At 43.2% G+C, this 14,251-nt stretch overlaps 1 protein-coding gene across 1 annotated transcript in view; it reads right to left on the minus strand.

The window, feature by feature from the left end:
• Nucleotides 1–14,251, minus strand: part of SORCS1 (sortilin related VPS10 domain containing receptor 1) — a 495,004-nt gene that overhangs the window by 39,924 nt on the left and 440,829 nt on the right. The window contains 3 exon segments of the mRNA XM_055300554.1: nucleotides 1,680–1,803; nucleotides 4,005–4,138; nucleotides 11,772–11,958. Of these exon segments, the coding sequence (XP_055156529.1) occupies nucleotides 1,680–1,803; nucleotides 4,005–4,138; nucleotides 11,772–11,958 (445 nt within the window).

Consider the following 14,251-nt stretch of genomic DNA (forward strand, 5'->3'; position numbering starts at 1 on the left):
TGAAATGATGGGATGGGCCAGATAAGCCCCAAAACCTTCTGGGTTTAACGTTCTCTCCATGGTTCTGATGAGGTGACTGATAGGTTTAATCAAGAGGGCATGTGTTGGGAATCATGGGTCAGTGCCTGTCAGTGACACGCAGGATATCCAGGAAGGAGAGCCTCACATGGAACAGACATGAGAGCTGGTTAGTGGGGCAATTTCAGAGCATGGGCCCTGTGTCTAGATGGACCGTGTGAGGAGCCCAGCTCCACCATATACGAGCTGGGGCAAGTTGCCTGCTCCACCGAAGTAAGGAGAGGAATAACATCACCTACCCTATGCTAGGGTTGCTGAGAGGATTCGGTGCATTCCCAAAGCACAGAAAGGAGATGGGGAAGGAAAGAGAAGCGAAAGCTCTCTTCCATTCTGGCCACCTGGCTGAGAGGTCTCCTCACTGATGGGACCTTGTGAGGAAAACCAGAGCCCTGGTTTGCTTTCACTTACTGTTTGGGCTTATCAAGCCTCTTGTAGGGGGCCCGGGTAGGGGATGGGGCAGGAGGAGGTAGGAGGGAGGAGATATTGTGAATGTAACACTTGGCATGGGAGGAACATTGTCCTCAAACTTGTTCAAAGTTGCTTACAGATTACATTTTGAATTTGAAGGTCACGTTGGCAGAATGAGAAATGAAAAAGCAGAACCTGCATCAAGGATTCTGCGACTGGGGCAACTGATTATTTGGACCACTGGCTAGTTTGTCTCTGTCTCAGTGTCTGTCTCATCCTTCCTCCTTTCATTCCTCCTTTTACTCTTTCTCTGCACAGCATTCATCTTTCTTATCTTATATTAAATTCTTGTTGTTGTTGTTGTTGTTTTTAACTTTTCCATGATGCGTAATTTTACATTCTTACTATCCACTAATAATACTCAGTGCAAACTTATCTTCCTGGGCAGGGAAAAATTACCAAAATGAGATCCAGTTTGTATAAACTGCTCTTAATCCCTCATTTTCAGCTGGGGATCCTACCTTTCCACTTTGGTAAATTTTCATTTTGTGCAATACTGACCATATTTAACTTCCCCCACTGATTAGAATATTTCTGTGTAGTTGTTCTTTCAAACTCATATCCCATCTCTGGCAATATGTGACATCTGCTTATTTGGGGCCTCCATCGCTTTTAATCCAGCAGCGTTTGTTTGTCTGTTTTTTTTTTTTTTTGTGTGTGTGTGTGATACATATTTGAGGAAGAGATTTTCAGAATATTTAGATACTGATAGATTCTTCTTAATAATCAAGACTCTTAAAAGTTGAACTTAAAAAAAAAGCCTCAATATCAACTCTTTTTTTATAATGGGTTTTAGTTATTCGAACACCATAAAAATACTAATGGAATTAAGTAGCTTTACCCGTAATGAAACTCATTCTGCCCCACTTCAGGTGAGTGAGGGTAGAGTTGCCCTATGTGCACCTGAGCCACTTGCAGAAAACAAACTTATAAATGCTCTCGGGGTCTTGTGACCATAATTGTGCTGGTGAACCACATCTCTCCCAGAGGGCGAGACCAGACCTTACTCGGCTCTTTCTTCACTACTATTCTCCATTCTCTGGGTAGAGGCCTGGTGGCTTCTGGTACCCTACAAGCACATCGCCTCATCTGAGCTTGGGACCAACCAGAGCTTGATGCACAGGGGCACTCACCATACACTGCGATGGTCTTTGTGTCTTGCAGGATGGCATTCCCAGCGGACACCTGCACTGTGATGGTGTTCATCCCTTCAGAAGTAAACTTGAATGATATGCTTCCTTCCAGGGTGATCAGAGGCTAAAATAGGTGAGGGTATACAGAGTGAGTGGACAACTGTTCAGTTCCAGAAGAGACAGCCACTAGCTCGGAGCCACCAACAAGCCAGTTAAATTGGCACAGGATTTTCCTGGTGTGTCTCAGTGCAACTGGCTCCATCTGGGCTTCCCTATCAACTCTAGTCCAGGCCAGAAAGGAGCTATGAGAGCCATGACCCCACATGACTCTGCCCATCCCTTGTGAATGTGACACCTTTCTTCTGGTGTCATCCTGATTCAGGGCTGGTGAGATCGATAGGTCTTGCTCACTGGTGGGATAGATCTTTCTATTGTAACCTACTCATAACAGGTGGATCTCTTAATACAAAGAAATACTCAAATCAGATGAAAACAGGTAGTTCATATTAACCCAGATTTAAGCAAATCTTAAGATTTAAGAAAATCTATAGGCTTCCAGTCGTTCATCTCCAGGGTTTACTATTCATAGAAAATGACAATGGAACACAGCAACCATGCACACCAAGAGTGTTCTAGTTGGACTGGCGTGGCCTTGTGTGGCTTGGCCCCTCTGAGAAGCCCTATCAGCAGTTTCTGGAAGTAGCTGCTATGGAAACAAGTACTAATTGGATAGTGGTTTGAGGGCTGGAAAAAAAAGAAAAACCACAACAATTTGGAGTAGTGCCTGTAATATAATCGGACACCGGGGTCCTGGAGGAAAAGATAATTAGCCTATTGACCTCCCTCAACTCATTCCCCATAAACATTTCTTTCCTCTCTTTTCTTAATTAATTTTAAAATCCAAATTCATGTAACTCCCTATATGGCAGAGGGAAGACTAAAGCCCAGCACAAGACATAAGAAGTCTACTCAACATAATCTGTTGAGAATTTGGTTTTCTGCTGTAAGGTCAAAAAACATTTAAAAAGGAGACACAGGAGAAAGTTCCTTAGTACATTCACCTCCTAGCACTAGATTTTAGGCAAATAACTTAGATTTCTCTTCTGTCACTGTGGGTAGTGGGCCCAATGTGGGCCAAATTTATATGCATAATTTCAGAAGAAATAATAAGAAAGCCTTCTTTTCAGAGGAGTTAAATTAGCGGTAGAGGTGAAGAGTTTCCTTCCTCTGCCAGGCATGTAGCAGGTTTGGCATCAGACGAGATTTCCTCTCTGGGCCTGTGCAAAATTATGTCTCTAGTTAAAGCCAACATTCAGCTCTGGGGTAGAAAAAGATTTGTATCAGAAGAAGATGCACTGTATCTGAAGAGCAAAGTCACCAAGTTCAAGAGAGCAGCTCTGCTGGAGAAAGATGAAGCCTTCTAATCCTGAGCAACTCCTGTAAGTGCCCTTTGTGGGGGCCTTAGACTGGACCGCCTGAACTGATATATAGAAGCAAACTAATCCCTGAGAATGGAGGAAATTCAAAACAGAGCTTGCAGCCTGGTAGGAGGGCAAGAAAAATCCCCATAGGTATGGGAAGGCCTCGGATCTGGCCTCCACATGAAGCAGTCGAATGAGGCAGGAGGAAACCACTTCATGTCTGTCCGCCTGACTTTATCATCTGCACAATGAGGGACTTAGAGTAAATAAGATTTAAGGCCTCTGCTGGTTTTAGAGTTGCTGCTGACTTTTGCTCATGGGGCATGTTTTGGGAAAACATAAAGGGTGAAGTTGAGAGAAAGGAGAGGCCACATGAGGAGGGCCGCATGGGGGCTGGGTTATAATAAATAAGTCTTTGTTGCTTTTGGCCATCTGGTATCCACTGGCTTTTTTCCTTTTGAGGACCATTTCTTAGTCCATGTGGTTCCAAGGAGGCTGACTTCAACACCTCTTCTTCCACCCAGCCCTGGGAAGGCGAGATCACTAATGCTCCATTCTGGGACTTCTTTTCAAACTTCTGTTAAAGCCAGTTTATGTTCTCTGCTCAGTTGTGAGAGTATAAAGCTCAGGCTGCTGCTAAGGGTCTTTGCAAAGGGAAGTACAACTGGAGAAGCAGGCTAACATAGAGGAAGGCAGAGATGAGGCGTAGAGGTGGCGTGGTGAGACAGGGACAGAGGGATAAAAGGAACACATGGGTGAGACTACTGGAGCACTATGAGCCTGCTGTCCCCGAAGCTAGGACTACCCCTAGACTCCTGAGTTCCATAATCCCTTTCACTTCCTTTATTTCCTCAGCCAGTTTGAGCTGAGGTGCCAAGGGATCCTGTGTGGAAGGCTGACCTACCTCAGTGTTGTTTCCGTACCACCACACGTAAGTGAGGGTGCCCACTTGGCTGGGCCACAGCACTGCCGTCGCGTTGACCTCTTTGTTCTTTGTGGTGACAAAGGGAAGAGACAGGTGTACATGCTCCAGGGGACCTGAGGCATAAGAGAAAAGACGAGGCATAGAGAAGGAAGAGCTTTCTCTGCTTCACCTTTCCTGCTCTGAAGAGAATACATATTCATTCTGGAAGTCTCCAAAACATCAGTCATACTCCCTAAGGAAGGTGCCAAGGGGCTTTCCCTACCTTAGGAAAAAGATATAATGTGACCCACTGTGTCTCAATATTTTCTATTTACTGATCTTTCTTCTAGGCCTAAAACTTGAGTTATTTATGTGTGAAACTTAAAAAAAAATACAAGTAATTTATGAAGCCCTCAAATGAACAGGCATAATATGAGAATTCAAAGGAAGATGTGAAGTGTTTCCAAGAGGTCAAACCCATGGTGGTAAACCAGGATGATGAAAACCTCAGGGACTGGATGTGGTGACAGCAGGAGCTGGGGGTAGTGGTGGTTACAGCAACAAATCCCCAAACCATTTTAGATATAATTATTCTTGAGGCTTTGTTGGCATTGTAAAGATCTATATACGTGTAAATCTGTATTTTTATGTATGAGAGCATGTGTGAGTGTCCCTCTGCATGAGTATATGTAACACTACCTGGTTCAAACTGTTTGGTGTTGAGTTCAGCTTGTCCAGGACCACATATGCGTGAGCAAGTAGAGACAGCCCTGTGGTTCTCAGATGTATTCAACTAAAAAAGGGGATGATTCTACCTATGGAGGCCCATTAGACAGAAGCCTTAATCAGATGCCCAAACCCACAAAGCTATGAGTACCCTCTTCGCAGAAAACCAGTAGGGCTCTTCCTCTGACCCCTGGTCTTCCCTTTGAGCTACTTCTACCAGACAAAATGCAGTTTCCTTTGAGGTGAATGTGGCAAAATTCTGTCATCCCATCATTATTCCATGAAGTGGAGAAGAAAGTGATAGCTTTCCATCTGATTTAATCACCACTTAATGTGTTTCCAAGGGTATATACTTTGGCCTTTTTTTCCCCACCATATACTCAGCATTCTGCTGAGTAATATCATCCACACCCTGGCCTTCAACTATAAAGGACATGCTTAGAACTCAAAACCCACCTACTTAACCCGGGACTCAATTAGAAGCCAGATGTTGAATAATGAATAAGAAATTCATTATTTTCCCCGCATTCTGTATTCTCCATATCTTGATGAATGAAACCAGTATTTATCCAGGGGACCAACCCAGAAGCAGAAAGTCAATGTGGATTCCTTATTCCTTGTCATCCAGTCTATGTTGGGAATCAATAACTTGGTTTCATAAATATCTCTCAGTTAGAGTTCCCCTCACCATCTCCACTCCTTCCCTGGCTCATACAGCTGGGCTGTCATGACCCGCACAGATCTTCCTGCCTCCAACCTGCCCCCACACTAATAATCCACCCTCTGGCTACGTGTTCAGTGCCTGCATTCCTAAGTAATAGATAAGCTGCACCAACAGCCAGGGTCCTCAGCACCCGGAATACAACATACACTCCAGGGTGAGAGTAGAGCAAGTGCAAAGATCTTGAGGGGGAGATGGTTCTCCATGTTTGCAGAAGAGAAGAGAGCCTAAGTGACTGCAGTAGAGAGATGGAGGGAAACAGAGGGAGCCAATGAGATCTAAGAGGGATTCATGACACAGAGCATGTTGTTTTGTAGGCTCTGAAGTATGCATATGTGTGTTTGTCTGAGTCCATTCTTACATGTAGACACATTATACATTCATACGATATATGGCGATGACCATGTACCTTTTCACACCACAAAGTGTTGTGAGAGTGATGTTTCTAGAAAGCCAAGTTGCTCATACTACTCACTTGTTCAAAATTAAAATCCATTACTAATGATGATGATAGTCAACACATATTGATCTAAAATTTGTGAGACAGAGAACACAGGCTGCAAACTTTTGGAGGGTGAGAGTTTCTCCTATCTTTGAATATAAAAAGATTAGAAGAGTTCCTGAGATGTAGCAGATAATCGAATGTTTGTTGGGTAGATGATACAATTTCTCACTTCTGCTTTTGTCTGTGCTTCTCTCTCTTCATAGAATTAGAGGCTTGGTGACCAGCATACAGAACAGAATTGATTTTCTGGCTTATAAGCCATATGATAAGAAGTAGTTGTTCATAAGTCAGAATGGTTCAATGTACTAATAAAAGGGCAGCATTTACTGAGTGATGACCATGTACCACATATTCTGCTAATGACTCTTTTTACTCTCATTTGCTCCTCACAACAACCTCATGAAGTAGGCACTACTATCGCTTCCATTGAGAGATGAACAAACAGAGGAAAATGACTTTCCCAAGGTCATGGAGCTAGGCAACATCAATTCCAGGGTGTGAGCCAAAGTAGTTTGATTTTAAAGCCCGTGCTCTGGCCAGCTGACAAATGCTCAAAAAGATCTTTCCCATCTTCACAAAAGAGCTATTGAGAGTCAGTATCTACCGATCACTTAAATACATGCCAGGCATTAGCAAATGCACTTTACACATGCTCTCATTTCTTACATGGCTCTTGCTGTTCCCTACCACTCAGTCTGCTCCAGCAGGCTATGCCCTGTTCTCCCCTGCAGTCTTGGCTTAGACACCTCTCTGAGGGCACCTGCCAGCCTTCAGTCTCCGCTCCAGTGACCAGGCTTCTGGAATGTCCTTCCTGTCTCCCCTGATCTGAGTGAATGACTCCGCTAGAATGCAAGGACTAGATAAGCTCTCTTAGACATGCCAGTTCCATTCTAAAGGGGTTCAGCATTTTTGTCTCTCTCACATGAGTATTTAATATTTTTTAAAGTCAGAACATCAAAATAAGAATGGTGCCGGTGTGTCCTGTTAATAACAAAAATGGGATCTTTTCAGTGAAATGTGGCCATTAATTCATTCAATAGTTTTGGAGTGTTGCCACATATTGGGCATCATTCTAGGTGCTCGAGACACCTGGTACTTGGTGGAGGTTATGTATTATTGAGGGAGGGAGGCAGGCACTGAACACATAGAGCAGAGGTAGGTGCTATTTTTGTCTCTCAGAAGGAATGACATTTGAGCAGTGACCTGAATAAACTGAAGGAGTTCACCACATACTATCTGTGATGCTCCAGGATGAGGGTAGAGCAAGTGCAAAGATCTTGCAGAGGAAGTTTGAACAGCAAGAAAGCCCGAGTGGCTGCAGGGGAGAAATGGAGGGAAAGAGTGGAAGCCAATGAGATCTAAGAAGGATTCAGGACATACAGCATATCAGCTTGTAGGCCCTGAAGGATGCATATGTGTGCTCGTATGAATTCATTCTTGCATGTTTGTACATTACACGTTCATTCAAATATGTGCAATTTACTTTTCATATTCCCACCTTGTCCTCTTGTAGTCATTTAATTTTCATGTGTTTAACACACCTAGTTCCCGATGCCCAAAAGCCTATCTTTTAAGCATCTCTTCTATGTGCAGAAGGTGCAGTCTGCACTGAGTTGTAGAAGTGGAACTCCAGCCCCTGGAGGCCCTCAGCTGGCTGGCTGCACGAAATCCAGAGCTGAACAAGCCCGCAGATGTGGCTCCATCAGACAGGTGCCTGTGATGCACAAAAGGGGCGGCAGGTGGCGCTGCATCACTCCATATGAATCTTCCAGGCTAGGTGGGTGAGGGAACTGGGAAAATACTTGTGTGAATTGGGTCTCCCTCCTCTTTTCTTGTTTAGCCTTAATGTGCTACAGAATGCAGCTGATGTTTGTGAGGCTGAACATTGTATGTGTGTGTGTATGTGTGTGTGTCTGTGCGTGCGTGCACGCATGTGTATGCACACATGTAATGATTGCTCTGGACTGTAATGACTGCTCTGCCATTTGTTTCAGACACTTCCTTTGACCACCAAATTAAATATTGTGTATGCATTACATTGCTGATTATCTGAAATGTTCAAGAGCGTCTAGAAGAAATAAAAGTAGTTCAAAGAATAAAGATGAGGTCCTAAAGCAGAGTTCCTTAAATTTCAACATACGTAAGAATTATACTAATCTGTTCAAGGCAGATTATGATGCATACTTCTAGGAATTCCAATTCAGCAGGTCTGGGAGAAGGCATAGGACACTACATTTTTATCATGTGATTCTGGGGCAGGGGACTCATTAAACCACACTTTACAAAACTCAAGTCTGACATTCTCTGGCCAATATAATAATCATATGAAAAGTTGTAAAGCCACAAAAATTGATCAAGAAAATGATCCATTTACCATAAGATAGGAACAGAAAGACATCTACCTATGTAGGGAGGTAGTTGGAGAGAAGAGATGGGAAGAACTAGAAAATCCGTATCATCTTTTTTTTTTTTTTTTTAATCTCCCATTCTGCAAATTTGCATAGTTTTCAGTGACTTTTTTCTGCAAGACTTGCTGAGGTGGGGTGGATTTCTGAGCAGAAATCTGCATGTCCTCTAAATTCTACCCCCTGCCCCGCCAGCTAAAGGCAACACTGGCTGCACCACATGTCTCCTTAGTTTGCAAACTAGCAGAGCACAGTAAATCCTATCCCCAAGGACTTTCCGAATGTCAGGCTACAACAGATTACCCAGCCTCCCAGTGAGAAAGGCTGGCCCACTCTTGGAAACATTAGAGCTGGCACATCATCTCCATTTGTTTCTGATAACCTTTGCAAACCCATATTAAAAAACAAAACCAAAACTAAAAAACCCTCTGATTTGGAACAAAGTCACTTTTCTGACCTGGAGAGTACAGAGAGAGCATGCCATCAAGTCAGGCATTGGGGGTGAATTGAAGCAAAAGGGAGGGGGTATTGGTGAGAGAGGCAGAGGGCAGGCTTGACAAAGGGAACCAAGAACTGCTGCTCAGAACCCACTAAATAGAAACACACATGTTATTTTGTGATGGTGGAAAAGAAAGCTTTACTAGTTGACAGACCACAGCATATTTTGCTGGAAAGAACCTTTGAGAAACAAGATGTGTGTTCCTCACATGCCAGGGGAGAAAACCTAGGCTCAGAGAAATGGAGTGAGTTGGCTGGGAGTCCAGGCCAGCATCTGTACCTAACAACTCCCAATTCAATCGAGTGTTTGTTTTTTTCTAAAAAGACCACCCAAACCCCTCTCCCCCCACACTGTGGCACCAAAAGTTGCCATGATCCTCTTCAGGTTTGAGGTCTGGGGGAATGTTGAACAATTATAGTCTTGTTCTGACTTCCTGTAAGTGTAAAACAGTGTCAAAGAGAAAGTACTTCTCCAATCTTTGCTTTCCCATCTGAAAGACATGCTTGTCATTGTAGAGGTGTCAGGTGAGGCAAAGGAGTCCTGCTTTGATACAGTTAGTACAAAAGAGTAAGAAATTCTTAGGCCCAAAGTTAGGCTTAGGAAGGGGTTCCATTATATGAAGTACGCTTATCCAAACACTTAACCCAAGATGAGGCTAACAAAATTAAAATCGGAACACAAAACTTTCCATTATAGATCATCTGCTACTAGGGTGAAAGTCAAACTGCCGAGCCACTCAACTAGGCTAATGAGGAAAAACAAAAAAAAAACAAAAAAAAAAACAAGAACAAAGAGCTTTATTTCTTTTAGAAGTCCTGGCTTCAGCAACCTCCGATCTTTGTGCTGTTTTCCTTCCCAGGGGTGAGCAAACCTAGCAGAGGGCCAGGGCAGAGAGCTAGCGCTCAAGGGATATGATCATTTTTCCAGGTGAGGAAGAATCCAAAGGGTGACCAGGAGGGCAAGGTGTGGTTGATCTATGGGAGAGCCTGAGAAACAGAGACCGAAAAGCTGCTGAATTTGAAATCAGTATTCACTTACAGTTAGAGTGTGGAAGATGTTTCATACATATGCAAGATATGGAGCAAAATCACCGTAATTCTTCAGGAGAGCAGCTCTCAAACAAAAATCCCCCTTGTAGAATAATTCAGGATATGACAGGCTGCTAGGTAGGTGGCCATTCTCAGCAAATGTACTGGCGTTTATGTTGTTAGTTTTGCTACCAATAACCAATGGTTGTGATGTATTTCTGAGAGATTTGCTGACCGTTACTTAGTAAGGAAGATTATTTCTTAGAAAGAGACAACTCCAGAAAGTCCATAGAGGTCAGCCTGGAGGTGAGGGTAGCCATGGTGTCAGCAGGAAGGGAGCCTATGAAATGTGCCCTGAACCTATGTAGTTGTATAGCAAGTTGCTCATGCTCCTTTAGGACAATCTGCAAAGTGGAGGGGACAAGGCTGTTGGAGACAAGTGCCGTCACTGACAACAACCTTAGTGATCAAGAGACAGGCAAACCTGAATCTAAAGCCTGGCTTTGTAGGCTGCAATTTCAAATATATTATTCAAGCCCTCTGATGCCCACTGTTCTGGGTAAAGGAGGGTTTCTAATAATGCCTTCTTCATCAGGTTATTTTGAAAAGTGAAATCATATAGGTAAAGAGCTTGCTTAGCTTAAGGCCCGGCACATAGTAATTGCTTAATAAACATTAGCTGAAAAGACGTAGGAGGAACCAAGCAGGTTGGGAATCTTGTAAGGGTTTGCTTAAACCTAAAGAAGGGAGGATGTGTTTCTTCAAAGCACCTTTGTCATGAATGTGTGGGAGAGAAAGACCAAGAATTGCTAATACTGCCGGAATTGTCGGTAATGAACAATTGCTCAGGGACTCCCTAAATAGTCTTGTCCTCCCACTGGACCACAGTAGCTTAAGAAAAAAAGATTCTAGTTGGTATGTTCTATACTCAGTTCAGTGTGCAAGATGCAGGTAAGAGGCATGGAATATGGCCCAGCCTTTATGCTCTTGGTCTAGAATTTAGAATTAATTTGGATAAGGCCATTCATAGAAGGAGCTACTTTCATTTTAGAAGGCCAGCACCCTATCCATTAGGTCACTGGGGCTTCACATAGCTACTTTTATTTTAAAGCAAAGCATTTCTGTAGTAACTGAAACAAGTCCTAAGCCTGTTTGGGGACATTCACACACCTGCCACAAGCGGCATTTATGGCACACAGTTGTACTACACAGAACTTAGAAGCTGTCACAATCTCCCCATATTTAGTACATCTTTACTTTCCTTGATGGGACAAACACTTCAACACTTCTTGGAATTACTTCTAAATGCAGCTCTTTCCCTCTCTCAACATCACCTTCCCTCTAACACCAAACATTACAGATAAAAAAAAAACAAACAAACAGGAAATACTTTACAAAAAGGAGCAAAAGTCTTTAGAAGCGTTATAAACAGTGAGATGTATCATGAAAAGAGAAGAATAACTAGATGGGTAGAAATTCCATCGCTTGCGCTAATTCTCATTGTATTAGATTGAGCCATATGTGAAAATTGTTTTCAAATGGTTTTGACTAAGAAAAAAAAAAAAAGACAAATTCACATGCAATCAGAGAGCTCAGTAAGCTGCTCTGGCCCAGCCCGCAGACCCAGGTATGCAGTCTCGGAGGCCCCCTGGAAAAGGCACAGTACGTACAGCGTGCATAATTTCAAGCAACAAATTCTAGGATTATTCAAGTTCCACTCCCTGACTTTCTTTGTACTTTCTCCCCACTTGGCTCTCTTTTTCTCCTTCCCCATCTCCTTAGAGATAACTGGTAAGCTGCTTCTAGACATGAAACTTTGGGTTATACTTTAAAAGGACGCAATATTTTAAATATGTCATAAACCAACAACAGTAATAACATACAAGTTACATGTAAGTACAGGACGGCGCTGTCAGAGCCCAGACTGTTGTCCACCTGCACGGTCACTCGGAAAATGCCCACGTTGTGATAGACGTGTTTGATCCCGTCTTCCATGGAGCTGAGGTTGACATAAGACACTGCGATGCCATCACCAAAGTCCACTTGGATGAGTGTCCTCTGGACGTCACCCTGAAAAACAGCCCACCATCAGAGAAGGGGAGTTGGTGCTGGCTGCCTCCCTTCAGAGGCTGGGGCTTGTTCTGCTCCCTGGCTCAGGGCTAATGGCAGACTCTGGCTCCCTCTGACAGCTGGGAGCATCTGTCTGCCTCTGACAGAATCTCTGTGACAGTCCCTGGCAGACAGGAGCTCACCAAGATGGATGTTCTCCAAACGTGAAGGGCACCGACATCCGAAAGTTTCAAGGTTTGGAAAACTAAGTGTTTGATAATCAGCTCCAATTTGATATTCAATTTCCCTGAGGCATCTGTTTATACTGTTATCATTCACATGAATAAAAGGTGTCCACACACAGCTTTAGAGATTAAGCCTCCCTTACATGGTCATATACCCCTTCCCATATGTTCAGGACCCCTGAATCCCATTCTCATTTCTGGTTCCCTAACCATGTTAGAGGAAATATAAAAGAAACCTTGCCTCATACCTGATATGACATTGGACTCAACCCTATCATTATTTAAGACAATGATGGTTAATTCTTTTATACTTTGGTATTTTGTGCAATCAAAATGTTACCATTTTATTCTTCATGGAATCTTAGTGGGGAGAGAAAAATAGGCAATGCTTGCCCATTTTATAGGTAGAGAAACTGAAGTATGGAAAGATTTATTTATTTATTTATTTTTTTAGTATGTTAAGATTTAATTATCAAAGTTAATACAGCTAGTTAGCAGGAGACCTAGATGTGAATCCATCTCTCTGGACATGCATTTCATTCATTATAGTTGGATAAAGCACAGATGGCTCCTCCAGGCTTGAATCCCAGGGTGCCATTAACAAGCCATACGACTTCATGCAGACTCCTTGGGTCTCAGTTACCTCATCTATGAAATGGGCATAGATGTCTTAACTCAAAGGTTTGTTATACAACATGTGAGTTAATTAGTCATCTGTAAAAATCTGGATCAAAAAAATGACTGTCAAAACCATGCAATTGTAAAAGGCGTGCCATACTCCTTTTACAGCGGGACTGGAATCATACAATTCTAAATTGCCTCCCATGGGAGGCAAGGAGAAGAAGGATAAAAGTCGGCTTTCCAAAATCCCACACCTGTAAAAAAAAAAACACTTTTGGAATAACAGAGATTCCTAAAGAAACCAGCTTCCTTCTCATGCAGCCCATCCTTTATCAAGTTCCTCTTGTTTTGTTAGCTTTTCCCATTTTTAGGAGGAAAAAGCCCTAAAAACATACATATATACACACATACAAAAAAAAACCCTTTGAAGTAAAAAAAGTATTTTCGATTAAGTAAGGTTCATATGGTATCATATTTTTTGAAAAGGCCAAGTTTAAAATGCTGACATTTAAAAGATTAATTCACAGTGAAAGGAAAAGCAGTTCAAATTCTATGAATCTCTGTGACCTACTCTTCTGATCTATGCCCAGCCAAGCATTGTGTGTGTGTGTGGGGGGGGGGGGGGTGTACTCAGGGGCCAACTCTCTGGGAGGACGTGTCGGGTGGGACAAAGAAACTCCATTCAGAACTACAAGAGCAATGATCCACAAGCCCAGACATTGTGTAATTATTTGAATTCCCTTCACCAATAAACATAAATGTCAACCATTCTTTCTGACTTGTCCTTCATTTACACAAATCAGACTGGTCAATTTCTTGGTGCCATTTCTGGTCAGTTCTCCCCTGTTTTCTAGATTGTCCACAGAGCTGCTGCCAGCCAAACCCAGGTACAGGCACAGAGGAAGAAACCACCTTAAAATCTACTCGCGTTTTTTGGGATGAGTATCTGAGCAAAATACAGGAATAACTACCTGGGTTAGCCATGGAATAAAACAAGCAATATAATTTCTGAGAGGGGGGCGGGTAGTGAAGAGGGAAGGAGAAAAAGGGAGAAAGGGAGGCAGTGAGGGAGGGAGGGAGGATAGGGAGGAGAGAGGGGGAGGAGGAAGGGGAAAGAGGTAGGGAAGGAGGCAGGGAGGGGCAAAGAGAGAGATACTGAGAAATAGAGAGCAGACATGACATAAGGGTCACCATGGGCAAGAGCACAGAGGGGAGGCTCACAGGTCAGCCCCCACGAGTGACAGCAGCTACCCACACACCTGGGAAAAGCCTGGCTGGGGCTGCCCTCAAGTCTCCCTGCCTGGCTTTTTCTGTCTGGTATTCACCAGTCTGCTTTGGTGGGCCTGGACTTCGATCTCTTTCCACTACCTAAAACTCCTCCCAAGCTCTGTCTGGATGTCCACTGTGTGTCATGCTATTCTCTCTGGCCTGACAGTATTCCTCATTAT

This window comes from Nyctereutes procyonoides, unplaced genomic scaffold, assembly GCF_905146905.1.
Source record: "Nyctereutes procyonoides isolate TBG_1078 unplaced genomic scaffold, NYPRO_anot_genome, whole genome shotgun sequence".
NCBI lineage: Eukaryota > Metazoa > Chordata > Mammalia > Carnivora > Canidae > Nyctereutes > Nyctereutes procyonoides.